Source organism: Delphinapterus leucas, chromosome 15 (assembly GCF_059928025.1).
Source record: "Delphinapterus leucas isolate spDelLeu-1000000601 "Yukka" chromosome 15, BTC_Dleu_Yukka2, whole genome shotgun sequence".
Classification (NCBI taxonomy): Eukaryota; Metazoa; Chordata; class Mammalia; order Artiodactyla; family Monodontidae; genus Delphinapterus; species Delphinapterus leucas.
This window is the reverse complement of record NC_143143.1, coordinates 43,730,006-43,756,934: the sequence shown is the minus strand read 5'-3', so window position 1 is coordinate 43,756,934 and position 26,929 is coordinate 43,730,006. Positions and strand designations below refer to the sequence as shown.

General features: G+C 49.5%; 1 protein-coding gene across 2 annotated transcripts in view; it reads right to left on the bottom strand.

Annotated features, from left to right (window-relative positions):
- The window catches only part of SYNDIG1 (synapse differentiation inducing 1), a 117,552-nt gene that overhangs the window by 46,473 nt on the left and 44,150 nt on the right, over nucleotides 1-26,929 (bottom strand). For both annotated transcript variants that reach the window (XM_022594182.3, XM_022594179.3), the window contains exon 2: nucleotides 10,489-11,043. In XM_022594182.3, the coding sequence (XP_022449890.1) occupies nucleotides 10,489-10,965 (477 nt within the window). In that variant the 5' untranslated portion in view covers nucleotides 10,966-11,043. The remainder of the gene's footprint in view (nucleotides 1-10,488; nucleotides 11,044-26,929) is intronic.

Genomic DNA, 26,929 nt, shown 5'->3' with positions numbered 1-26,929 from the left:
CTCCCCCGCTGACCGGCTGGTCTCCCAGGGGACATTTCCTAGTAAATCACGTGCTCATGAATCCTTGCATTGCGTCTGCTTCTGGGAAACTCAGCCTAAGATGGCTCGGCCGTGTCCGACAGGGCAGAAAATCATCAAGTAAACACACACACACATAAACAACGGCATCTCAGCACTGCGACCTGGATGCTGGCGAGAAGGCAGCCAAGTGAAGGGGAGGAGAGAACACTCTGGGTCCAGAGGGGGCTGCAAAGCCGCCTGGGAGCTGGGAAATGGAGGGGGACCAGGAGGCTGGAGGTGGTGGGGACAGAGTGAGAGGTGAGGCGACGGGGGTGGGCGACTGCTCACGGGGCCCCTGCGTGTCTGCATTTTATTTAACTCAGTTTGGGTGATCTGCTACCTAACGATGTATCAAAGGGATCAAAGCAAAAGTACTAGAAGAGGACACAGTAATTGACTAGCTTACCAAAGGCTTGAAAATCTCCCTATTTTCTAGAAGAAACACGAGAGGAAAATCCCGTACAATCTACCATATTGAACCACGTCCAGATTTCACCCAGCCTGGGCCAAGCAGAGCACGGGATGGTTTGCTGGAGAGACAGGTATCCTCTGGGATCTGACCTCAAGTTACAGCTGTCCCTCCACTGCATCCCTGACCCTCCACCACCAAGCCTCCCTGAAACACCACTGCTTTCTCTGCTAGGTCCTTCCTGAATCTGCATTTTACAGTGTAGACCTCTCTGGGTAACGTCTTACGTAAGGTTATGACCCGAAGCAACATGTTCTGTCTCTCAATATACTCCTTTCCACTCTGAGGAATGTCCCCTGACTTCTCAAGTTTTACCTGTTTGATGATTATACAGACGTCCCCCAGACCCCCTGGTGGCTCTCACCTTTCCAGGCTTGTCCACACGGCACCACTGCAGGCTGGCGTACGTTTTGCTTCATACGGCATGAAGACTTACAGGTGCCTCAGAGGAGCCGTGCAAAGGGAACACTTTCCCACTAACACTGCTCTCAACAGCACGCGCACCCTGCTGGGTGGATTTGTTCTTGAACTGCACAAAGGCCGTTCTCCTAACTTGGCCTCGTGTTTCTCCGGTGATGGGGCTGTGGTGCGCAGCGTGGTTTTCAGGAGGAAACAGCCTTCCTTCTGGGACCCTTGCCCACACCCAGGCCAGGCCAGGTGGGGCCATCCCGCTTCCTCCCACCTGTGAAGGGGGGCAGCACCCTCCCTGGAGACAAACCCGACGGGGATCCTCAGCACTTTGCACAGTGAGACCTCTTTCTTGCCTCCTCCGTGTCTGTTTCCTCCAGGTGAGTATCAGCACCGAGCACCCGCTGCCCGGGGCCACGAGGCGGGTGTGCAGGCTCTGCATCCGGAACGATGAAGTCTCCCTCACCTGCTAACGGTCTGAACGATCTGATGATTCTCGCACCAGCCAAATGCCTCTTGTTAACAAAAACCTAGCTTAACCTCAGCCCACGAGTGCCGGCCACCTGCACCGCCTCCCCCGTGTTAGTTTCTTTTTGCATCTCAGAATTCACAATGCACCCAAACTACCTGTGTGTCAGTCCTGTGAGCTTTTCCTTGTTTTTAGGAAACGCCGTGAAATGGTTTGTTGGGGAAAAAATGGAAAATATTGGCAGTCATGAAGTTGGGCTCATCCTGGATTTCTGTGGTTATTCTGCCATTGTTTCCCCAGCAGCGGGACGGACAGAAAGCTGAACAGACCACAATATGGGGGTGACACTTCCCACGATTCCCTTAAAAAGGACGTGGTCATCACCAATACTTTGAATTCAAAGGATGTGCTTCTTCTAACAAACTTCAATGCTGACGGTTTCCCACAAACTTTCTTATGACATAATGTCATTATGACATTATGATGTGGCAGGTGGGAGCTGAGGTTTTGGTTACCATGGGCCAAGGTTAAATGGCATTCCCTGGGCTCCAGGCCATGAGGAGCGTTTTCTGCACACCTGGAGGTCGCTGAACGCAGGAGTTAGTGGCAGGCCCGTGAGGAGACACGTTTCATGCACCATCGAGCAAATTTGCCCCTCGGGGACTCCAAAGGATCCTCTTGGTACCGAGTTTTGTTCACATGAGTATTGCTTGAAATAGGTGGACCTTTGGCTAAGCTTGGGGAAACTTTATTAAACCACAATTTGGTTTAGAACAAAATTTTACTGGTATTTGTTCAAAACTGAGTATGGAAGAGATTCACCAAAGTTACAGGCCTGCCTTTCACTGTTATTCAAATCACATTTACCGTGTTAGCACGTTCAGCTCACAGCTACCTGTAAATACGTAAAAGCTGATTTCATTACAATAATTGCAGTCTTACAGTGATGAAAGATTCCAGTTCCAGGTGGCCACAGATACATGGATGGCTCTCTCGCACTTGCAATTCTGAGCAGGGGCTCAGAAGCCGCAGCCGAGAGATCAGTGTGAGCTTGAATGAGTAAAAAGGCTTTTATTTCCTTGGCATACAAATTTGGTTTGATGTCCCAACGCTTCTGCTTATCGGAAAGTGTTTCAGGGAAATGTGACGAATGATCCCCCTTGTGTTCTTATGACAGATGGATTTATTACCTCAGAGGTTCTCTCCTCATCAAACGGCTATAATTACATGCTCCAGTGCCTTTTCCTGGCACGTGTGAGATGAGAATATAAAGATATTGATTTTTATTTTGTAAGAAACATGCCGCAAGTCCCACATTTATATGAGAGTTTTCCTTGACATAGAAAATTAAACCGGTAAATAGCGCACTGCTGTTCCAATCATGCTTGTATTTCACACAATATTTTTGAATTTGTCTTTGGAAATCATAAGTACGTAGGATGCCCTCAAAATATTTACTTCGTCAAGGTAAATTTAATTTCGAGATGAGAAGTTATTCCCACAGGCCTCTTTACAGAATGAGGTGGCTGCTGCAGCTTGAAGAGTGCTAGGTAAGATGTGACTGTAGGAAATAAAACAGATTTCCAGCGCGAATGACCCACGCATAGATCCAAAGAAACTGGAATATCTAAATACATTTCTTTATTTACAGACTGTCTCAAGGGAGGAAAATGAGTAATTTAGTGTCCTAATGCTGTAAGTGGATATACGTCATATTATTTAAAGATAATTAATTCGATTAAAATTCTTAACCTAACCACCAGCCATCTGTGGGCATTTGAACATATTCTTGTCCATGTCTAGTGCCTGTTGGAAAATGCATCTAGCGCTTCAAATAATATCCTGCAAAACTTCTGGTATAACAGAGCCAGGAGGCAGGCAAATCCTGTCCCTGAGAAATGACTGAACAGAACTGTCCAAACAAACAGCCTTGTCAGGGCACTCTGCACTGACCCAGGGCCAACGATAAACTGAGGGGCGTGTGCTTACGAACCACTGCTAAATTCTGAGCCAGAACAGTGTGAGTCTCGGGTGTTCCTGCTCTGGGCTGATCCAAATCCACCACCAGCTTGGCCATGAAGTATTTCTGCTAGGGTGGGGCTACCCTTGGAGACCAGAAGCTTCACTGCTAGAAGGAGCTGAATTGACTGGGGAGCACAGGGTGGAAACTCGAGTCCCAGATACAAATTGGAAATCTTGCAGCTCTCCCAAACTATGGCTCTAGTCCTGGTTGGGCCAAGTGGCAGACAGCAGGATGACTCAAGAATTTAACAAGGAGCTCCTGGAAGGGAGAGGACCACGGGGGCCTGGGGGTCTCTCCTCACATCCCAGGCTGATGTGAGGCTGTGCAAATGCATATTTGCCACCAAAAGGCAGTAAGAAGAAAAAGAGGAACAACAATAACAAAACCAAGAAACATGTAGAAAACAAAAATCAAAATGGCAGACATAAATCCAACCATATAAAAAATTACAGCTAATGCAAATGGATTAAATACTCCAATCAAAAGACAGAGATTGTAAGACAATTAAAAAAACAAGACCCACCTATGTGTTTTCTATAGAGACACACTATAAATTCTGAGGCAAAAATAAACTCAAAGCAAAATGATGGAAAAAGATACCTCGTGCAAACTGTAATAATAAGAAAGCTGTGGCAGCTATACTAATGCCACACAAAATAGACCTGAAGACAAAAAATATTATTAGACACAAAGACTGGCATTTTATAATGATAAAATGGTCAATATTCCAGCAACATATATCGATTATAAATGTACATGCACCAACCAATAGAGCCCAAAATACATGAGGCAAAAACTGACAAAAGTGATGAAACGACCAGGAAGATAAGCAACAAAGACAGAAAACGTGAACAGCACGGCCAACTCAACTCAACAAACATTCATGGGTTCTTCACACAACGACAAATACAAGTTCCTTCACAAATGCACAAGGCACATTTCCCAGAACACACTGTACGTTAGGCCACACATCACATCTCAATAAAATTAGAAGAGAAATTATACAAACTATGTTATTCAACCATATGAAATTAAGTTAGGAATAAATGATAGGAAAAGTGTGGGAAATCCCTGAAATTTGGGAATTAAACAACACTTTTATAAATAACCCATTAAGAAAATAAATAAATAAATAAACCCATCAAGAAAATAAATAAATAAACCCATTAAGAAAATAAATAAACCCATTAAGAAAATAAATAAACCCATTAAGAAAATAACTAGCTAAATAAAAAACCATTAAGAAAATAAATAAATAAATAAATCACCCATTAAGAAAATAAATAAATAATCACATATTAGGTGATATTTTGAACTAAATCGAAAATGAAAAAACATATCAAAATTTATAGTAGGCAGTTAAAACAGTGTTCGAAAGTTACAGCTTTAAATACATATGTTACGAAGGGAGAAAAATCTCAAATCAGTAACTAAGAAACTAGGTAAAGAAGAGCAAATTTAGCCCATAGGAAACGAGAGGAAAATATCATAAATATCTGAGTGAAAATCATAGAAATGGAAAACCGAGAAGCAAGGACAAACCAATGGAAACAGACGACAGATATTTGAAAAGATCAAGGAAATGTATAAACCTTTGGCTAGACTGAGACCGAGCAAGCAAGAAATGGAAACTCACCAAAATTAGGCAGGAAAAGAGGAGACATTGCCAACTGTATAGAAAGTGAGAAGATTTAAATGGAATATTATGGACAATGTTATGCTGACAAATTAGGTAACTTGGATAAAATGGGCAAATCCCTAGAATGACACAAATTACTAAAGCTGAGTCAAGAAGAAAGGAAAACCTAAAGATTTGCTTTAAAATCATAGAGAAATCAGGTCTGATCAGTAATCAAAAATCTTCCCACAGAGAAGAGCCCAGGCCCAGATGGTTTCACTGTGAATATGAATGAATACCTGAGAAGAAAACGTACCAATGCTGGGCAGAGTCTTTCAGAGAGAAGAGGAGGAAGCACTTCCCAACTCATCCTATGAGGCCAGGGTCATCCTGACACCAAAGCCAGAAAAAGACAAGAAAAGAAAGCTGTAGTTGTCAAGGACCAAGACCCCTCACGGGCACAGAAATAAATATCCTTACCAAGTTGTTAGCACATTAAATCCAGCAATATTTAAAGAGGAGCAAACACCATGGCCATGGGGGATTTATCCGCAAATGTAAGGATAGTTTAATATATGAAAATCAGTTAATATAATAGGTCACATAAATACAATAAAGGACAAAAATTCCCAGCATTTGCCATTTTTTATATTTAAAAAACTCCTGTTTAACCAAGTCTTGACAAAGGCTGCTCCCTGCACCTGATTAAGAGCCTCAAGAACTTGATCCTTAATCTGAGTCTGAGCACTGACCCCGAACCAGGAGCGAGGCGAGGACCCCCACTCACCACCTCTGTCACCAGCGCACGTGAGGGTCCAGCCCAGGTACAAGGCAAACAAACCAAACGAAACCCGGCCTCCCCGCCCCACCCCGGAGCAGCCTCTCACATCCTCATAGGACGCTAAGATCGTGGTTAAAACACTGCCTATTATTTTCTGAGTAATTTCAGTTTCCTCTGGGTGCACTCTTCTATTTTTGTTCTTCTGTTCTTTGTTCTTCACGCTTTGGGGTTTTCGTCAAATGTTTGCGAGTCCTCCCTGCTTCGTTCCTGTGTGTGAAAGAGGCCTCTGCAAGGTGCTACCCTGAGTGTGAAACCCTGTCTCTCCCAATAGGTTTCCGGTTTTTCACGGGAGGGCAGACTCAGGGCTTGGACAGCCCAGGTGAGGGCTCAGACATGAGGAGGTGGCTGTGTCTGAAACAGCCGTTCAGGGACCACAGAGTATCGCCATCAGGACACGGGAGACTGACGCCAGGAGAGCCACCTGGGACCCCTCCAAGCTTCCACCTCTCATGTGCAGCGTTAGGGACAGAGCCTGTCACCCAGTGTGGCTGCCGGGATCAGCTGGCAGGGTGAACAGAGGGTCTGGTACAGGAAGATGCTCCAGAAACACGCGTCGCCTTCTGCTTTCCTCCCGTGTCACTATTTCCCAGTGACGACATCCCATGTGCTTTCCAATGGATGCTGGAGGCTTGGCTTTGTCACAAAAGGGTGACAATCAGCCTTCCAACATGCAATGAGGCCCCTCCAGCCCTGACCCGCACCCACTTCATTTCATAACTTTAAGCTCAAGTTTTATATTTTGCAGAACTGCTTTATTCCTTGTGCCTGAAATCTCTCTGCTTGAGTTTGTTTGTGTGAAAAGGAGACGTGATTTCCTGCGGTTGGGGCCCCGTGAGCTGTGGTTTTAGCTGCGGTCGGGTACCAGGAGGAGGCCCCAGATCGTGCACGCAGAGCGTCCCGAGGGCCCCCGAGGCGCCTGCCCGGTCACCCTCCATCCCGTAGCACCCCTGCGACCCCCCAGGCTGACTCTCCGCTGTGACGGGCTCCCACGCTCTGGGCAGCGCACGGCAAATGCCGTGGCCGAGGCCTCTGCACAAGATGCTTTCAATCAGCTGCAGATCCGCTCACGCCAGCACCACCGCCCCAGAGGCAAGTGAAGCTGCAGGAGCTCCTACAGATGTGCGCCCAGTGAGTGGACCCGTCTGGATCAGGCCACCTCCACTCCGAGTGCTGGGCAAGTCCAGGCAGAGATGGGGGCAGAGGAAAGGCTCCGGTGACAGGGCCCTGCTCTTACCAGGGCAAAGCTCTCTGAAAACTGTGATTTCCAGGAAACAGAATCGATCTGCTATAGACTGAGTGAGGCCATGGAACTCCCCAAGGAGTCAAAACCACATTTTCCCTTTTATCGGAAGTAGAGCTGCCTTCTGGGAAGAGCCCCACATCCATACGGACCATGTTTTTTTATTTGAGTTACGATACGACCAGGATGTTCTCATTCGATGATCTTAAACAGTGATGCTTGCTCTATGGGAGCTGCTGCAGTCCTGGCCCTGTGGCTGGCATGTTCCTATCCTGTCACCCTGAGCAGCCCCTCCCACACCGACTTTGGTCTTGGCCATGTGACTTGCTTTGGAAGATAAGATGTATAACGTGTGCCCCATGGCAGAGACTTGAAAAGCCCTGGCTCCCTGCTCACCCCGCTCTCTGCTCCCGGAATCCCCACCACGGCCGCCACATGATGAGAGGCATGTGGTCCTGTCACCTCTGTCACCCGGGCCAATAGCCCAGCCCACATTCTCAGGCTCAGGCCAGTGGGGGAACCCGGCAAGCCCAGCAGAGCAGCCTCCATCCAGCTGAGACCCTTGCAGAATGCTGACCCCGAGAATCACGAGCTCACAGGGCTGTTAGAAGCCACCGATTTGGGGGAGATTCGTTACACAGCAAATGCTAATGCGTACATGCCCATTATTTTTTCATGGAATGGGAAAACAGAACACTTCCTGCATGTAGGATGTGACCAGAGAGAGGGGAGGCCTGAAGCCCACACGAGTGATGAAGGAACAGTGTAGGCAGGAGCTACCTCTACATTTTCAGTCTACTAAGTGTCCCCCACTTTTCACTGCTGGGGATGTTATGTGCTGGAGCTGATTTCTAAGAACTTGTGACAAAGCTGAAAATCCTGTACCAGCCAGCCTGGCCGATGGGGGGCTTGGGACCCTGTGTGCACAGAGAGGCCCCGACCCTTCCTTCCTATCTCCTCCAGACAATGGCAGGTACCACTTCCTGAGCATCTGTTCACTTGTAATGCTGCCCTGATTCTCTCATCCTCTTCTATGATAGGCCCCTCGTTCTGCTCTGCAGCCAGAGCAGCTCTGACGATGCACCCCTACCTGAAACACCCCCATCCCCCCAGGATCCCCTACACACGAGCCTGCACGGTGGAACCCCTGGAGCTGCAGACAGGCTGGGCTCCCAGTCTCGGCCCCACCCCTCCGTGGGGTTCCTCTTGACCCTATTACTGTCCCTCCTGTCTCCAAGCCTCTGGGTTTGTGTCCCCGCCTAAAATCCAGTCTCCCCGAGACGGCAGTGAGGTCCTCAGGGACAGGACCCCGCGTCCTCCTGGTCCTGCCTTCCCAGCCCCACCAGGTCTAACCCCTCTCTGTTCCCGCAGATCTAGGTTGGACACCTCTGTGTGTCATCTGCTCACGACGTCCCTTTGATTCTCACCCCCTACCCCGATGAACCTTCTTGCCGGAGGGTCTCTCTCTCCCCGGCCAGGTGCAACCGGGCGCTTCCTCTGCAGCCACAACTGAGCCCCAGGCTGAGGTTGGGGGGTCAGCCTCTCCTTCGGAGGCTCTCGGAGCAGCGGATTTCCATCACCATAACTCCCACGTTTCGCTGAAATTGCATCTTTGTATGTCTGCTTCTTAAACTCCACGCAGCACTTACACTTTGGCTTTAGGCAAAACCCCAGACCTTGGTAAAAGTGGACGCTGAACAGAGGCTCCTGAATGGCAGCTAAAGCACTCGCCCAACTGTCTTAGATTTCAGCACTGGCCCAAGCTCACCCCCGCTCTGCCCCTTGACGGGATCCCCCGGGTGTGCTGGTCTTCCCGACGGCCTCCGACAGCTGCCCTCCGCTCAACGCCCCGTCAGCTGGGTTCGGGGCTCTGTTCACAGGGTTTGCTACAAAAGCACATTTTGTTTTCCATTTCTGAATATCTGTTTGGACTAAAACCACCTCTCCAGCTGCTTCTCGTTCTCGTTTTACCTCCGGTCCTGACGCCCCTGGTCTCCTGGGCCCACCAGTTCCCTGTGACCTCACTGACCTTCTCCCCAGTCTGGGCCCCCGCAGTGGGGCTGAGTCTACTCGACACCCTCCGTTGCTCTCTCCTGCCTCTCCCAGCTTGCAGGCAGGAAGCAACGAGCTTGCTCTGCCCTGAGCCTCCCCTGCTGAAGGGCGGCCGCCCGTCACGAGGAAGGTCACAGCGCTCGGGCCTGACCACACCTGCACACGGACCCCCCCGCCCCCGACGCTGGCTGTCTCTTCTAGGATGGTCGCTTCCCTGAGTCACCGCCCTGAGGGTCCTCACCCTCCCCCAGCTCCATGACCCTCCCCCACGTGGGCCCTCATCCCATCCTCTTCCACCTAGAGCACTTGGACTTGGTAACCTTCTCAGACAAGCCTTGTGTGGACTGCTTGAGAAATACCAGACTTCTGCCTGGATGCCAACTCCTGCCCCCCCCCCGCTCCCTCGGCATCCTCTGCCCTGGACGTTTCCCTCCACCCACAAAAAGTTCTCACCTATCAAAGTAGGAAACCAACTTCTTTTCCCTCTGACCACACGCTTCCTCCTAAAGGTCTTTCCCTCCCAACTGACAGAAACCGGCCCTTCTCTCCCTGCCATGCATGTCCTGGAGGAACCCCCTCTAGCCTCACAGCAGCAAAATGACTGCCCCCCGGCTTGGGCGCTGGCCTCCTGGGCTCAGACCACTGCAGCCTCACCCTCGCCCTCCACGGGGGCGGCCGTGCGTCACACCCCGGCCAACACGCACGTTTCTGGGCGTGTGATCTAACGCCTGTGCCTGCCCTACGGGAGACGGGACCCAGCAATAATTCAGCTCGTCTGCCCCTTATGCTATCAATTTCAACTGTTTCTTCCAGCAGGTTTCAGCTATTCCAATGATCCTTAGTAGATGCTCTGGAATGTCAAATTAAGGAAACCACACGTAGCAGCAAAAACATCCCAAATTGTCCCCACACGTGTACTTCCAGCCTTGTGTGGCCCTAGGACCATGAGCCCCCCTCCCCTGCTCGCTTTTGCCAGTGACCGGTCTCCCTTGTGGGCGGGGTGTGAGCAGAGCCCCACCCCCTGCCCGCACTGTCAACCGTTAAATCCATCTTAGCCCTGTCCCGACAGCTGTGACCTTGTGCCCTCTCTGACCAGAATCTCTGCTGAAGCCCCACGGGTCCTGGTCCTCAGCTCTTTCTCCGTCCCCGCATCTTCCACAAATGTTCTGAGTGAAGGGCACCCAGAAGGCTCCGGTTTCCCTGCACTTGTGCACATTGGCTTCACGCCCCGACTTCTGCCTGGCACTTGTATCCCACCGGAGCCCCATACCCTGCTCCCGAAGGCCCATGACAGACACGCGCTCTGACCTCCAGCTCCTGGAACCCCTCCTCCTCCACGTCGTAGGAGAGCGTGTGGATCTTGATGTCTTCGGGTGAGAGGTCGAGGAACTTGCTGTCGGGGTACTCCAGGCTCTCCTTGGCGGGCGACCGGTCCTCGATGAAAGTGGTCTCACAGCAGTCGGCCGCCACGCTGTCCCCCCAGGGGTGCAGCACGCCCTCCGAGTAGAGGATGATGTTGGGCCGGTAGAGGGACTCCACCGACTGCTGGAGGGTGTTGGGGTCCAGCAGCTGCTGGACCGGCTTGTTCCTGCTGCCGTCCGGGGCGGCCGGTGCCGCGTTGCCCACCATCCGGCAGCTCTGGTACTGGGGTGCCGGGTACACGGACACCAGGCCATCCCTGCTCTCAGACACGAGGCTTCTGGTGTTGATCAGACCATTCCTCTTGCCGGCCTCGCCGAGCTTGCCGTGCACCAGCCCGCTCTTCTGCTCCACGACTCCAGCCATGGCGCTGTCCTCCCGGCCGGGCGTCGGGCTGGCGGGCTGGACTTGAGGGTCACGCTTGCCTCACGGGGCCCATTTCTCCTGGAGGAGGAAGAAACAGAGATGAGACAAGAAAATCACGCCTGAAAAGCTGCTCATCAGGCAGACCCTGGTTGTCTCAGGGCTTCCCGGTCGCCGGGGTGCAACTCTGCCGAGTTAGACAGGCTCCATGGGGGCAGCGGCCAGAGGGAGCCAGAGGTGGACTCCGTGCATCTATACTCTAGTTTCTGCTCCAAATGAAGGCGACTGTAGGAACTGGAACCACTGCCGCTCTAGAGAGGCTCATGATTTCAGCCGACCTGCTGAAACCCACAGGCAAGCCTACCCTCACCAGCCTCGACCACAGGGGAAGTGGGGCAGTTCGTCCAACTCTCCCAGGCCCACGGCTCCTCGTCCCAGCAGAAAACTCACACTAAAGAAGAGAGGGTTGACTTACAAAGATCTTGTGACTTAGTACTAATGGAACAAAGAAATAAAGCAACTATTTTAGTTTTTGAACTTTTCAAACAGATTTCCAACAAACAAACAACCTACGACCTCTTGTGAATAAAATTTTGACTAGAGGGACATTAAAGTTTTATATTCTAATAAATTCAAGGATTTTTTTTTTTTTTTTTTTTTTGTGCAGTACGTGGGCCTCTCACTGTTGTGGTCTCTCCCGTTGCAGAGCACAGGCTCCGGACGCACAGGCTCAGCGGCCATGGCTCATGGGCCCAGCCGCTCCGCGGCATGTGGGATCTTCCCGGACCGGGGCACGAACCCGTGTCCCCTGCGTCGGCAGGCCAACTCTCGACCACTGCGCCACCAGGGAAGCCCTCAAGGATTTTTTTGAGTAATATATTTTTATCTTTATCATCTTTATTCAGGGTTTTTTTTGGTCTGGTATATCTTAAATATTGATCTATTTTATTTAAAAAAATTTTTTCTGAAGAACTAAGTTGCTTTTGCATATAACTTACAATAAAATACCTCTGTGTGATAAAAACAAAAAACAAAAAAAACGCCCCACACAGATTTAGAAGTGATAGGAAGACCTACATGTTAGTGCTGTACAGGGACTAAGTTCCCCGGCTGAGGAAATCTCACACACACATTCTAGTATGTTCTTTCCTTGTGTTAGAATTATCTCAACGCTCACACTTGCCACTGGCCTTCAGCAGGGTCCCAGGAAGCAGACTGGAAATTTCCTTGCCTCAGTGGTGCTCGGCTTAGAGGAACGTCAGTGCATCTGAGATACAATTAAGAAGTCTTCTAAACTCTTTCTCCCTAGATCATGTTCCTTTCTAGGGTTTCAAATGTTAAAAAAGAAAAGAAGATACCCAAGCCTAAGATTTTGGGGGACAGCTTTTCCTCTTTGCAAATTAATAACTGTTATGTAGGAAAACATGGGACTTTCAGGTGCTCTGGCTTTCTATGAGATTTAAGAATTTTCTTACATTATAACTGCTGGGTTTGGTGGTAGCTACAGGTATCCAAATTTTCAGACTGAGCAGAGGAGAGAGAGCAGACACCCTTGCGACTAACTGGAAAATAGCAGTTTAACTGAGTCGACAGATGACCAGTCGAGGGCAGTATATGCACTGGGAGGTGTGGGTGTCACCATTGTGACACTGTCACATGTCCGAGAGCAGGACACAGTATGGGCTCTGCTGCTGTGGCTCTAAGAAGCCCTTGGCCCTGGGGCCCAGTCACAATCCGAGAGCTAAAACCGCTGATTCTGAGCACCTGTGAAGCATGTCCTATGTGTGAGCATCACCTCCACACCCAGTCACCTTCCAAGCTCATCCAGGCGTTTCTGGTGCAAACACCCAGCGTCTCTGATCTTCATCCTTCCACAGCGAAGCTGCTGGGCCCCTCATGCAGGGCTGGATGTACCAACAAGACCAGAATAACCTTCCTGAAACTCAGTTAGGCGTCTCAGACTCAGCTCCTGCCTGGACCCGAAGTGAGTATCTCACAAAAGACATTTGGTTACATTTATTCAAATTCCTCCTCCTGGACGGAGTCTCCTGTTGCAGTTCAGCCAGAGTGACCTTCCCTTTTCTGGTGTGTTCCCGGCAGCCGGGCTCCGGTTTCTCCTCTACCTCCTTGTGCGTCCTTCTCTGCCAGCGTGACAGCAACTCACGTCACCTCCTCCTCAGCCCCTGCCCTGCCCAGAGCCTGAGACCAAAGAACCACGGCTCCTTCACCCCCCTGGTTCTGGTATGCAGCAGGTACTCCGTGAAGAGTCTCAAGGGTTATGGGATTGGAATAACGCTACGTGGGGATCTCCTTGAGCTGCACCAGCCTCAAAGTGGGTCGAAATCATGGCACTTTGAGGCAGGCGCAGCTTAAGTCTCCACCTAGAGTCGGCTGAGAACTTGCAGCATTAGCACCACCTGGGATTCTGTCCGGGAGGCACGGTCTTGACCACCTGGAGCTACCGAGTCAGAATCCGCATTAACACGACCACAAGGGTTATTTTGCACCTTGAAGGGAGGGGCCCTGCTCTGTAGTGAATAGTGTGGGTTCTGGCTGTTGGCTCCATATTACAGCTATTTACTATCCTTCTTTTTAGTATTTAAACAAACACACCCAACAGTTTACATTCTTCATCTTTTGGTTGTTTTTGGCCGCGCTGCATAGCTTGTGGGATCTTAATTCCCACCAGGGATTGGACTTGTGCCCTCGGGAATGAAAACGCGGAGTCCTAACCACTCGACCGCCAGGGAATTCCCCAAGTTACATTCTTAAAGACCTTTTTTTTCTTCTTGGAGTGAATTTTTCCAACGTTGAGTATGATAAATTATGATTACATCTGAGGTAAAGGGGCTGAAATGAGTGGAATTTTATTTTTGTCACTTCAGCATCCTTCAATACTACTTCTTCTAACACAGACTGGCTTGTCATTGTCTCTAACCCCTAATTCCTATTCGCTCATTTCCTCTGTGTTTACTTCCACGCACTCCTCCCCGACTATAGCCGTTCCCGAACCCGAGTTTAGCAGCTCTGAGATAAAACGTCCCGTGACAGAGCCTGGGGTCTCCTCCAGCATCCTCACGACGCTCACTGGGGTCTTACCCATGATGGTGCCATTCCTCCAAGGTTCTTTATAACAGACGTAAAATTATGTAATATAATCGGTTATATTATATAACAAATGCTACTTCATTTTTTTCTCAGTCCATGATATTCAGAACCAGCAGCTGCAAAGAGGAAACCCTTTGACTGGATCCTTTATTTCTGCTTGAACAGCCTCCGCTCTGTCGAGGATGCTGCCTGCCTTCTGTGAACAGAGATCTTCCTGGGATGCATCAAGCGCTCCCAGTTTTGTCCTCCGGGTGAGGCTCTGCAGTCTCTGCTTTTACGAGTCTGGCAGAGGAAGCTGGTCATTCGCGCTACAGCTGCTGCATTACTGATGCTGGTGGTCGGGGGAGGGGAGAGGATGAACAGGGGTCTCCTGGTGCCTAAGGTTCATCCCCTTTCTCCTCCTTCCCTCGTTCTCTCTCTCAGAACCACAGCTCAGAGAGCCCTCCCACCCACGGGTTTGGGTGAACACCAGGCAGGTAAGGAAACTGATGGGGGCTGTGAAAGAGAACAGACAGAAAGCAGACAGGCAACAGCTGCACAAATTCTGCGTTGTACAGAAACACGCTTTTCTTTACTTTGAGGCTGTCAGGCTATAAGAGGACGAAACTAAGAGTCAGGAAACCAGGGATTTACCCTCAGTTTTGCTACTTCCTATGATCTTTAGCAAGTTGCTTGTGGAAGAGGAATTACTGATAACGCAGTTGAGCGAGAAAAGCTTTAAGGTCCCTTCGGCTCTATGATTTGTACCTCATGGCCCATGAGCCTTGGGGTTTTATGGGGTCATATGGAGCTTTTCCACAAGGTGGTGAAAAACCTCACACTGACCACAACAGGCTAGGCTTCGGTTCAATAAGATGTATATTTGCCAACTGCTTACTGTTGCGAGGCACTGTGTTAGGTGATCGCTGAAGACAGAAAGATGACTTCCCGATACTAAAAGCCGAATCAGCGAACAACAATTACATAAACCAGTGTAACAGTAGTTACACAACGAACCTGTCGGAAAGTCACATCAACATGAAACTGAAATCTAATGTTTCAGAATGAGCTACAAGCAACGGAGAGAATGGCAGACATCGTGAAGAGCAACATAAATCAGGATTGGGAAAATAGTCAGAAGCAACAGAATTTGAGACTAGAAAGAGATGTGAAAAGAACCCAGGAAAGAATTAGAAATAAAAGAGAAAGTAATTTCAGAAATCAAGGCTAAGCCAGAAGGGACACAGGAGCGAATAAACACAGTGGATCGTCCCTTAAAAGAAACAGAACATGGAAAACAGAAAAATGTTTTAAATTAAAAAAACATGAATACTTCAATTTATATGAAATTCTAGCAGAGTGTTGTGTTGTGGAAGCAATCAAAACATTGTTTGAATCAGGGTTGGAAGGACGATTTCGTGCAAAGGGCACAGGGCAGTATCTCAGTCGATGCAATGACTCAGTATCCTGGTAGGGCAGGGGTTATGGCGGACGTATGCATTTGCCAAAGCTAATCAAACTGTAACACCAAAGACGTGCATTTCACTGGGTGCATTTAAAGTGCTGAAACTACTGTGAAACAAAGCAATAAATGCAGAATAAAGGCAAAGAAAGTACAATATGCATATACAAGGAAACCTCGGAGAAGAAAATAAACAATGGAAAATAGCAAACACTAAAACTATGATTTAAGAAAATGTTCCCGAAGTGAATGTTGAACGGGTTCAGTCAGCACCCAGAGAAACAGACCAAGAATGACTAATCCCAACGTAAGTTATAGTCAATCTACTAAATGTTAAAGAAAAACAAACAAACATAACACCTTTGGTTATCCAGGAAAAAAAAAAAACCTGGGTCACTCAAAAGGATAAGAAAATCAGATTGTCACCAGGCTGGCCCACAAAATGCTTTAGAACAGAAGCCAATGGAGCAACACACTGAAGATGCAGAGGCAGGGAGACTTGAGTCAAAGGTTTTACATTGACTCAAACTGACCCCGGGCTTAAAGCCTGTGGGTGAGCGGACGGGAGGAGTGTGGGTCCCACGAGGCCTTCCTGTGGAATCCAGATGCTACGAGCTACGATGAACGACCAGAGGGGCGGGCGTGAGGGCTGGCAGGGGTCAGGGGCTACAAGCAGGACAAAGACGACAGGCTTTACATGCCTCTCGTGGGAACACGTGCCGTCACCCATGAAGCCTTCTTACCAAACAAACACAGCAAAACACAACACAACCTTATTTTCATCAAATCTCTACATCTAACCACCAGTTAGGAAATTCAAACAACGGGGGGCAGGTCAAATGACATCATGGGTGTATGAAACCAGCAAAATGTGGAATGTGGACAACTCTACAGGAAAAATAACCCAGGAATTGAAAGGATTATCAAACAGAGAGAGAGAGAAAGAGTCTATGGATTAAAGAGACTTAGAAGACATAGCAACTAATTGCATGTATTAATTTAATTTGGATCTGATTCAATTTTTTGTATGTATATATATGTACATGTATATATACACACGTGCCCGTGTATGTACACACAAACACATGCATATACTTACACATACATATTCATATTAAATGACTCTCTACATTTATACACACATTTATATGTGTTTATGTATTGAGACATTGGAGAAATGAGTACACTGGCTGGAGCTTTGTAATTTTTTTAGGTATTTGTTAATTTTTGGAAGGTGTATGATGAAGAATAAAAAAGAGCTACCTACTTTTAGAGATTCATACTAAAGTATTCACAGATGAAATAAATGATTCAATGTCTGGGATTTGTTTAAACATCATCTGGGAAGGGAAGAGCTGGGTAGGGTACAGAGGACACAAAGTCGGCTCTGGGTTGATAATCAGTGAAGCTGGGTGATGGGTACATGGGGTCCATTATCCAGTTCTCTCTACTTTCATGTGTGTTTGAAATTTTCTATAACGAAGAGTTAAAAAAAAATCAACAGATGAAGATGTGTAAGAAAGATGTTCCAGGTAGAAGGAACAGCATGAAACAAAAGCCAAGAGGCAGGGACGCCTAGCAGAGGGGCCAGGGGTCAAGTGGGAGGAGGGCAGGGGCCTTGATTGGAGGGTCTTGAATGTCATCTACACATAAAACATTTACTGTGATAAACTCTGGGCGTTGTTGAAGGTCAGCTCCTGAGTGGATGTGGTATCACGGAGGCTGCTCGGGCAGCGGGGTCTGTGGGCAGCATGCGGAGTGGGCCCAGGGGACAATGGGGGCATGGCTGTGATGCAGCGGGCACCCCTCTCAGCTCAGCTGCTCTAGGGCAGCCAGAGGCCAATGACTGCAGGGACCTCAGGGTGGCACGATCCAGGAGAGCGTGGTTGCGATTTTGTCTCTGACAAATAGGTTGTAAAGAGGCTATTTGAGTAGCCCGGGCAGTGGCCAGGGGATTCCACAACCGGCAGCCCCTGTGCTGCTGCCACCGGACAAGAGGGCTTCCTGGGGGACACAGGCGCCTGGAGAGCCTGTGGGGACGCCCGGGAGACACACTGTCCTTCCCGGGTAACTGACGCGTCCATCCCCTCACTCACTCACCCTTCCAGGCTGTGGGTGGTACCCAGTGTCCGCAAGGCTGTACTCCAAGAGGGTCACCTACTGAGGATCTCTGTGTGTTTCTAGAGCTGAGTGGCCGTGTGGCCCGAAGCTGTGGACACAGGCTGGGGAGGGTCCTGGACGGGTGTACGTGCTCCCCGCACAGTCCTGACCTGGATGCGGAGGCCACGTCCCCCCGCAGGGAGGGGCGGCCAAGCCTGGGCCTCCGAGCATCGCATTGCGCTGCCTGCTCAGTGCAGCATCTTCCTGGGAGCCCAGGGTCACTGGCGGGGTGAGCGGGGCTCGTGCGGGAGGAGGTAAAGGCGACAGAGTGGCCGGACTCCTATGGCTGCTCAGGCCAGACAGGATGACCCACCTGAGAGCATTTGTGAACAATTCACAGAAAATAGTTGTGAGCAGCCTGCAAGGCTGAAGAGCCGCCCAGGAAGAGGAATCAGTTGAACAGGAAGGAGAAAGATGGGGTGGGGGTCTGGGAGGAGCTGAGCGTGGAGCACAGACTCCGGACGCGCAGGCCCAGTGGCCATGGCTCACGGGCCCAGCCGCTCCGCGGCATGTGGGATCTTCCCGGACCGGGGCACGAACCTGTGTCCCCTGCATCGGCAGGTGGACTCTCAACCACTGCGCCACCAGGGAAGCCCCCCCCTCCCCGCCCGCCATCCATTTTTGATTGGTTTTTTGCTTTGTTCCGCATTTGACTCTTGGTGCTTCTGTTGCGTTAAGCTTGGTTTCAAAATTGCTCTCCACACAGCTCATCCCTTTGGTCCCCCAAGTTCAAAAGCCCTTTGTTCCTCCCCCTCCGTTCTGTCCAGTCACCAATTCTGTTGATTTTCCTCAGAGATGCCCCTTGGATCCTGTGACCAGAAACCCCCCTTGGCGGCGGTCGGGCAGTGGGTCTCAAGGACAGGCCTGGGCCCCGCGTAGTGACTGGGTACACGGCTGCTAGCCTACCCCTGCTTTGCCTATGCCTCACCCAGTTTCCATGTTGCCATGTCTAATTTTTTAAAAAGATGCTGAAAATGGAGATTTTATGAAAAATCTCCCAAATTTACTCCTGTTCGCTCATTTTTGTACAAAAATTATGAACAATGCTCCTTGAGTCCATGAGATTTGCTCGGCAAATCCCTCCCCAGGGCTGCTGGGAGGAGGGTCCGGATTATGCTGGGGTTTCTGAGCCCGTCCCCCCGTGAGAGGCTCTCCTGTGCCCACTCCCACATTCTAGGCCTTGGGTTGGGCCCCCGGATGTGACCGCCCCGTCCAAGCTCACCTCCCACCCCCTAACCCCATACCCCGAGACTCAAGACACCCAGCTGTCCGCTCTGAACTGGCCTCTGCGGATGCTGGGCCCACCTCTCCCACCACAGCCACCCCTCCCCACCCCCCAAAGCTGCCCTGACTCCACAACCGGCCTTGGCTTGGACGTCACTTCCCCTGTGGAGCAGAGTCTGGCCAGGCCTCTGACACCACCAGCCATGCTGCCCTGAGATGCACTTCGGACAGGACCCTGCCTCCAAGGCCTGGAGCTCCTGCGCGTCAGGGACCAGCTCCACCCATCTGCGATTCTGATGGCGAGGCCTGGGCCACTCATGGTCCCCATGAACGCTTGATGAGTAACCAAGGCCAACATATGTTTGCCAACATAGGCCACAACCGGACGCTCAAATACGGTGACAAGAACCTCACTGATGAAGACAAAAATCATCCTTCTTCCTCAATCAGGAGAAATTATTTGCTTGGTCACTAACGTGGAAAGACAGGTAACCTAAAAGCTCTCCGACCTTAGACCAAGTTACTGAATGCTAGTGGCTTGTCTTGATTTATAAGTAACTTTTCACTTAGGAAGAAGCCATTCCAGCTGGAAATTCTGTGTCACAAGGGGAAAGCATATTCCTGTACTTTTGGTGTGAGGGTTGGACGTTCGTCAAGCAACTTCCTGGAACTTCCTTTGGCATAAAGACCTACCATTCTGTTCCCACCCAGGTGTCTGCACAGACGCCAGTGGGAAAGAGCCGCAAATGTCTATGATCTGGCTTAATCCAGGCAATGACTCCCACCTCATTTCTATTTTAATTAAAGATAATAATGCCTAAAGATAATAGAAGCACTGTTTTCCTATGACTCTGCCTGTCGAAGGCTTTCTAAACCTGGACCAGCAAACGCCCCCCAACCCCAGTGACGACCCCTTTCAGTGCAAGTGGAAACTACCCCGGGGGTGGGGAGTCAGGCTCCCAGGGGACAAAAGCCAGTGTCCAGAGTGGACGGCGGCCTGAGCGGAGGTGGCCTTAATCCCCAATGCAACGTCACCTATAAAAGTTTCAAAATAGGGAATTTGAACTCCCCCAAACCAGGGGAGGAAGCAAGTTGGCAGGAATCTAGCACCTAGTACCTGGCAAGGCGAGCACGCAGGGGCACTTCCGTGCATCCACTGAGAGGCTCTTGGTGGGCACCGACGGTGAGCGGGCAGTGTGCTGGGCAGGGCGGGCAGAAGGCCATCTGGTCTGGTGCTGCACACAGCACAGGGGAAGATGGTCTTTGAACAAGCATGGAAGTAAGCCCGGGGCTCCAGACCAGGCGAAGCCGGCCTGGAGGGAATGAACACAGTACCTGGGTCTGGGAATTCAGAAAGAGCCTCCTGTGCAGATGTCACTTAGGGGAGACATGAAGCTGGGGCTGGAGTTGGGGGCCAAGGCTGAGGGGACGTGTTCCAGGCTGAGGGGACAGGCTGGGAGAACAAGGAGGCAGGGAACAAGTTGCTGGATTAAGAGAGGGCTGGGGAGACGAGCGTGTGGGAAGTGCGTCCTGACAGCCCTAGGGTGCAGCGAGGGGCGGGCTGGAGAGGAGGGGCCTGGGTGGGCATCTGAGAAGCTGGAGGCAGGGATCCCGGCCACAGCCCGGGCAGCTGGACCTCAGGACAGGGTGCAGATGAACAAAGTGCACCCCAGGAGGTGTCAGGGGGCAGGGTCGGCAGGCCCGGGGCTCCTTGAATATGCATAAAGGGGGGCATGGAGAACGTAAGGGTGAAGCACCCCCCACTTCCCGCTCCTGCCCCAAGCCCTGGTGGACAGACGTGCTATTTGCCAAGGTGGGAAACAGTGGGGGATGGATCTGGGAAAGTTGGGGATGGTGATGAACTCACATTTCCCCGGGTGGGCTGACTGACAGGCACCCCACCGCAGGCCCTGGCTGCCACCATCCAATGGTGCTGTCTTGGCTCACACAGGCCAGGTCAGAGGGATTAAGGCCCTGGTGTAGCTCCAGCCAATGACAGATGGACAAATGCCCAGCATCTCTGTCCCTGGGTGGGAGGGTCCTGCACACCATCCCACAGGCCGGCACCCTGGTGCCCAGAGCCTGCTTTGCTTCCTGTCACGCCCCGTCTCACTTCCCTATTCCGCTACTGCTGTGCCCCCCAAATCCCCGTCCTGGGCCTGCTTCTTGGGGAAGGAGCCCAATGTACCAGGCTCTTGTCCTCCAGGCCCGTGAGGTACCTGCCCTGCTACTGCACAGACAAGAAACCAAGCGAGATACCTCGTGCGTCCCCAGACCTCATCTCCGTGTCACCTAATGACCTCAGCTCGCTCCCCTTGTCAGGACCTGGTGAAGAGGGGACATGTTTCCCTCCCATCCCAAACAGAGGCCGCCCCAAAGAGCCAGCAAGGTTGAAGGGTAACACGTTGGCTCGGATGAGCACATTTTAAAGCAAAAAGTAGAAGCAGCCTGGGAGTCAGTTAATTCTCTCTGTAAATGCATAAGCTGCCTTGTTATGGGGCCGGGGCGTGTGGGGAGGAGGAGTGCTCACTGCCAAGTGATAAACTGGCGGTCGGTTCTGTAGGGCAGTCTCAGAAGTGGGATCATTTAAGCTGGCCCTAAAAGGTCCTCTCAAATGAGCTGGGAAACGACTAGGCTTCCTGACCTCTGAGGCCCAGAGTGAGACCCCGACTCACCGACTCTTCACCAAGAAAATGAATGCCCCCAGCGGCCTCAAAGATTCAGCCTGGGGCCATGTCTCAGGTGGTGGCTTTCAAATTCTACAGGGTCCAAAGTCATCACAGCTGCTGGTCTAAATACAAATGGAAAAGATGCTCCAGCCAGGAAGAGGAACAGGTGAGATTTGAACCAGGTATGTCTGACTCCAAGGTGTACTGTCTCCTTGCTCAGCTGGAGTGACACCCACGTGTCACCCAGAAAGTTGGGGAAGCTCGTGAGACTGTGGGCTCCATCGTCAGCCCTCACATCTGAGGGGCGTGTAGTGTTTGAAGATCCCAGTTTTGTTGCTCTCTCTTGTTTTAATTAGTAATTTTGTTCATTTAAAAAAAATAACAGCATTATTGAGATATAATTCACACACCAAAAAATTCACCTGACTTTTAAAGTGTACAATTCCAAGGGCTGCAGCATACCCACAGAGTTGTGCAACCTTCACGCCTATCTAATTCCAGAATATTTTCATCACTTCCTACACAGCAAGCAGCCACTGCCCCCTTTCCCAGCCCCTGGCAACCACCAGTCTGCCTGCTGTGTCTATGGATTTCTTTTTCTTTTTAATTTACTTTTGGCTGTGTTGGGTCTTCGTTGCTGCGCACAGGCTTTCTCCAGTTGCGTCGAGCAGGGGCTATTCTTCGTTGTGATGCTCAAGCTTCTCATTGCGGTGGCTTCTTTTGTTGCAGAGCACGGGCTCTAGGCGCACGGGCTTCAGTAGCTGTAGCACATGGGCTCAGTAGTTGTGGCTCGAGGGCTCTAGAGCGCAGGCTCAGTAGTTGTGGTGCGTGGGCTTAGTTGCTCCACGGTATGTGGGATCTTCCCAGACCGGGACTCGAACCCGTGTCCCCTGCATTTACAGGTGGATTCTTAACCACTGTGCCACCAGGGAAGTCCTGTGTCTACGATTTGATGACTGTGGACGTTTCACATAAACAGAATCACACACGTGGTCTCCTTGACAGGCTTCTCTCACTGAGTGTCATGTGTTCAAGGTGTATCATGTGTGTACGTGTCAGTGCTTCCTTCCTTCCATGGCCGAGTGGTCATCTGTTGTGTGGCTGCATGGCATTTTGTTCGGGGGTGGGGGGGTTCTCACTGAGATACTATGTAATACTGGATTCATTATGACTGCGTCTCTCTTGTTGAGCGGTTGATAAAATTGAGCTTTCTTTTTCTGGCAAATACATAGAATAAAACTGTCTTCAAAACAGAACAAAGCAAAACAAACCCTCAGCCTGTGCCTCTGGAGTATGGGAACGTCATTTCACACACAGCCCAGAACACAGAGTGACAGATGCCACAGGTGTGGAGTGAGCAGAAGTGGGGTCTCCCCTGCATCAGCTGGATCAGAGAAAGCCCACAGGCAGGCAGGCCACGCAACCTGCTGTTGGAGGGAACACCACGGGCTGGGCCTGTCTCTCACTGGACAGAAAGCTCCGACTTTCTGTCGGAGATGCAGAAATGCAGCAGGTGCTTCAGAACAAGGCAGCCCAGGCTGCAGCCTCAGCCCCGTCTCCCTCACCAGGAACAGGGTCTGAGCGATACTGAGCTCCGTCTGCATCTCGCTCTGCTACACACATGCTCCACCAGCATCCTCTATTATGAACACGGCAGAATTATACATGGACCTCTCTGTGTAGAAACTGGGATTATACATTCCAGGTTGTGTTTTTCTCAACCTTGTTTCTAATGTTTCATAGATGCTCTGCTCTGAAGAAATAACTAGGAAATAATCAAAAGAAAGTTTTGGGAAGCAGCGTTGTAAGTGTAATAATTTCCAAACACAGGTATGAGCAATGAAGTAAAGACAAATGAAGAAGTAAGCCTTCTTTCTATGAGTTGTCCTTTTCTCTGAGCCTGGGAACAATTCTAGATTTTGAAAAAAATCTGTCTCCTGCCTCACCACCTCACTCATCCCACCCCCACCTCCACAGGAAGACATGAGGATCTGCACTGCTGGGCTTGTTTATGTGTGTGTGTGTTGAGCGGGAGGAATTTCACAAAGTAGTACCTGATGTCCGTGCTTCTGTGGCTAAATAAGACCCTTATGTGCCAAAGATCTCGTGCAGCAACAGTCCCATTTAACACATAAAACCACCTTTAGAGCAGCATCTCTGAGTCAAAAGAGAATATACAGCAAAGTAGCTCGGCAGCTGATGGGGAGAATGAAACTAATTAACAGATTCGTTTAGCGCAACATTTGGGACAGGCGACAGGCCTGGATTGTTCCTCACACAATCTGCCCTCATGCAGCTCAATCAGGAAACGTCAGGAGGGCACCAGGTGCGGGGTCTTCCCTAAACCCCAACACTGTCAGACAACTTTTGTGTCAACAGCAATACTTCCCTCCTGCTAAGCAAATAATAGATGTGTTCCCACCAATGCCCAAGTGTCGAGAGAAGAGATCTGCTTGCGAATCCTTATTAAAACAATTAAAATTTGCCTTTAACACAAACACACAGAGAAGCCTGTGATTTGGCACTGGAGATGGTTAATGGAGCATTCAGAACCAGATGAGTTATTGTTATTTAACGTTTAAATGGCATGTAACAATTGCAAAATGCTGTATCACCCCAACTCATCACTTCTGGTGGCCTGGGACTTTCTGCTCACACAGCCGATCCAGACTCCTGCCAGGAGCCAGTCTCTGTCACAGCACCTCTGGGAGGAGCGCAGGGATCTGAGTCTGATTCGTGAACGTGGAGAGGAAATGCTGTGATATCGGAAGTGAGAAAAGCTGCGTATCAGGGCCTCTGCTGCCTGTGAAAGTTGTGTCAACTTCCTTTAGCTTTGTGGGTCTCCATCTCAGTCTTAAAGATGTCCTGAGAAGAGCCTTCCACTCCAATAGCACCTCTATGTCCACCTTCACAACCTCCAGGTTTTCATCACCACCACCATCACCATCACCACCATCTCCACCATCTCCACCATCACCACCACCTCCATTGTCTCCACCATCACCACCAGCACCCTCATCACCAACATTCCTATCATCACCATCTCTACCTTCATCATCACATCACTACCACCACTACCACCACCAGGAAATGGCAAACTACAGCCCACAGGACAAATCCAGTCCACAAGCTAAGAAAGATTTTTACATTTTTAAGTGATTGAAGATAAGAATTATATTCCATGATACATGAAAACGAAGAAATTCAAAAGCCAGTGTCTATAAATACAGTTTTATTGAACCCCATCCACATCCATTCATTCACATATGCCTCTGACTGTTCTGCACTAAAAGAAAAGAGTTGAGCACCTTTAATAAGAGGCCATATGGTCTGCAAAGCCTAAAGTATTTACTATCTGGCTCTTCACAGGGAAAGCTGACTGGTTCCTGACCATAACCCCTCCCATGCCACCACCACCACTGCTAACACCGCCACGATCAGCACAAGTGATGTTGCCACTACCATCACCATCAACAGCAATGACACCCCCCCCACCCCCCATACCACTCTATGGTTTGGAGGTGTGGAGACCACCCACGTGGTCAAAGAATCCCGTGACAGAATCAAGCAAGAATATTCTTCCCCACCAGTGAGTGAGAGAGAGCCTTGTAAGTAAGTATTCTTGTCCCTGAGATCTTGTGGGTGAACCTGCAGCCACAAGCCTGCACTCACACCTGAGTCCTCACACCCTGAGTCCTCACCCTCCGTGTGCCTTGAACACTCAGCTTGGAGTGTCTCGGGCTGGGAACTTCCCCCCCAGCCTTCCCCGATTCTTGGCAGAAGCAAATGAAAATCCCTTCTGGAAGAATGTGCTAAAGACGGGTCTCAGAAAATGTTCACAGATCATGCTCTGGAACCTCAGTCTGGGATGAAGCACTTGAGGAAATAAGCCCCAGTCAGCAGGGGCAAGCAAACGCTGCATGACCAGGATCACACTGGCTGCAGGTATTGACATCAGATACAAGGTGTAGAATAAACATGCTTACTGTGTTTGAAAATGCAGGACTTAGAACTTTAAAAGTAAAAACAATTACATTTTTTGAAATTAAAACCTCAATGGACAGACTGTCCGTTCTGGCATTAAAGTCGACGAGCGGCTCCAAGGGATTCTCTTACTACAAAATAAAACCCGGGATTAGAACACATTTGGAGACATGCTGGTTGTGAAGCAAAACCACCAAAGATCACTGCCATTCCCTAAATAGCTACTGGGATGGGCAGAGTTGCACTGGTTTAGGACGACAAATGCAACAATGACAGTGAGTTATGCAGCCTTGGTAGAGAAACAAGATGATGAAGTTGATACCGGACCCCTATTCTCGGCTAAGACTCTTGGTGGAAGTGGTCTCAGTGTGAACCCACACTACAGTCACCTGGAGGCCTTGTCCAAGCATAGATTCCCATGCCCCCAGCAGAGCTTCTTATCCAGTGGGATGCGGATGCAGATCCACGGACCACACTTTGAGACCCACTGTTCTGCAGATTATGACATAGCATCAAGTAAGTGATGACCCCCGGCCACAGGCAGAAGTAGAATCAAAACTCTAGGGTGGAAAGCCCCCCAAATTTAAGCACATAATAAGCTCAAGCAATGAGCTGACAATGAAAGTTCCCCATGCACACAGACTGCATGTCCCTGTGAGTGAGAATCAATAGAAAAGAAAAGCACTTTGGACAATCAAGGACTTCAGATATTGGACTAGTAGGAAGATAGAACAATTGTTTATAAAATATTTACAGAAATATTTGTAGAAATGTAGAGTTATAAAATTTGTGAAATATTTATGAAAGAAATAGAAATATTTAAAGATGAGCAAGTCACAAGAGACTATCAGAAATAAACAGAAAAAATAAAAATAGCTTGAATTTTAAAAAGTGAAAATATTTAATGTGTTAGAAAAACACAGCGGAAGAATTAAAATAGCAAAATAGACGCAGCTGGAAAAAAAACCCAAAACAGCTAGAAGATGAATCTGAGAAAATACCCAGAATGCATCATTAAAAGAAAAAGAGATGATAGAAAATAGAAAATGTTGGTTAAGAGTGTGGAGTGCAGAATAAGAAGGTTCAACCACTTCTAGTAGGAGTTCCAGAAAGAGAGAAGAAAGGGCAGATAAACATGGGAAATGCCACACGGACTTGCTGTAGTCAAACTGATAAATGTGAACTTCAAGGAGACCCTAAAAGCAGTTGCAGGAAAAGGGCAGATAATTTACTCAGCAACAAACATCAGAATGACAACCAACATCAGGTAACACAGATGGGCTGAGAGCTTCAGTGTATCAAAAGTAGCTGCCAACTTTAACTGTATGCAATAAAATCGTCTTTCAAGAACAAAGTGAGATAAGACAGAAATGAAGAGACT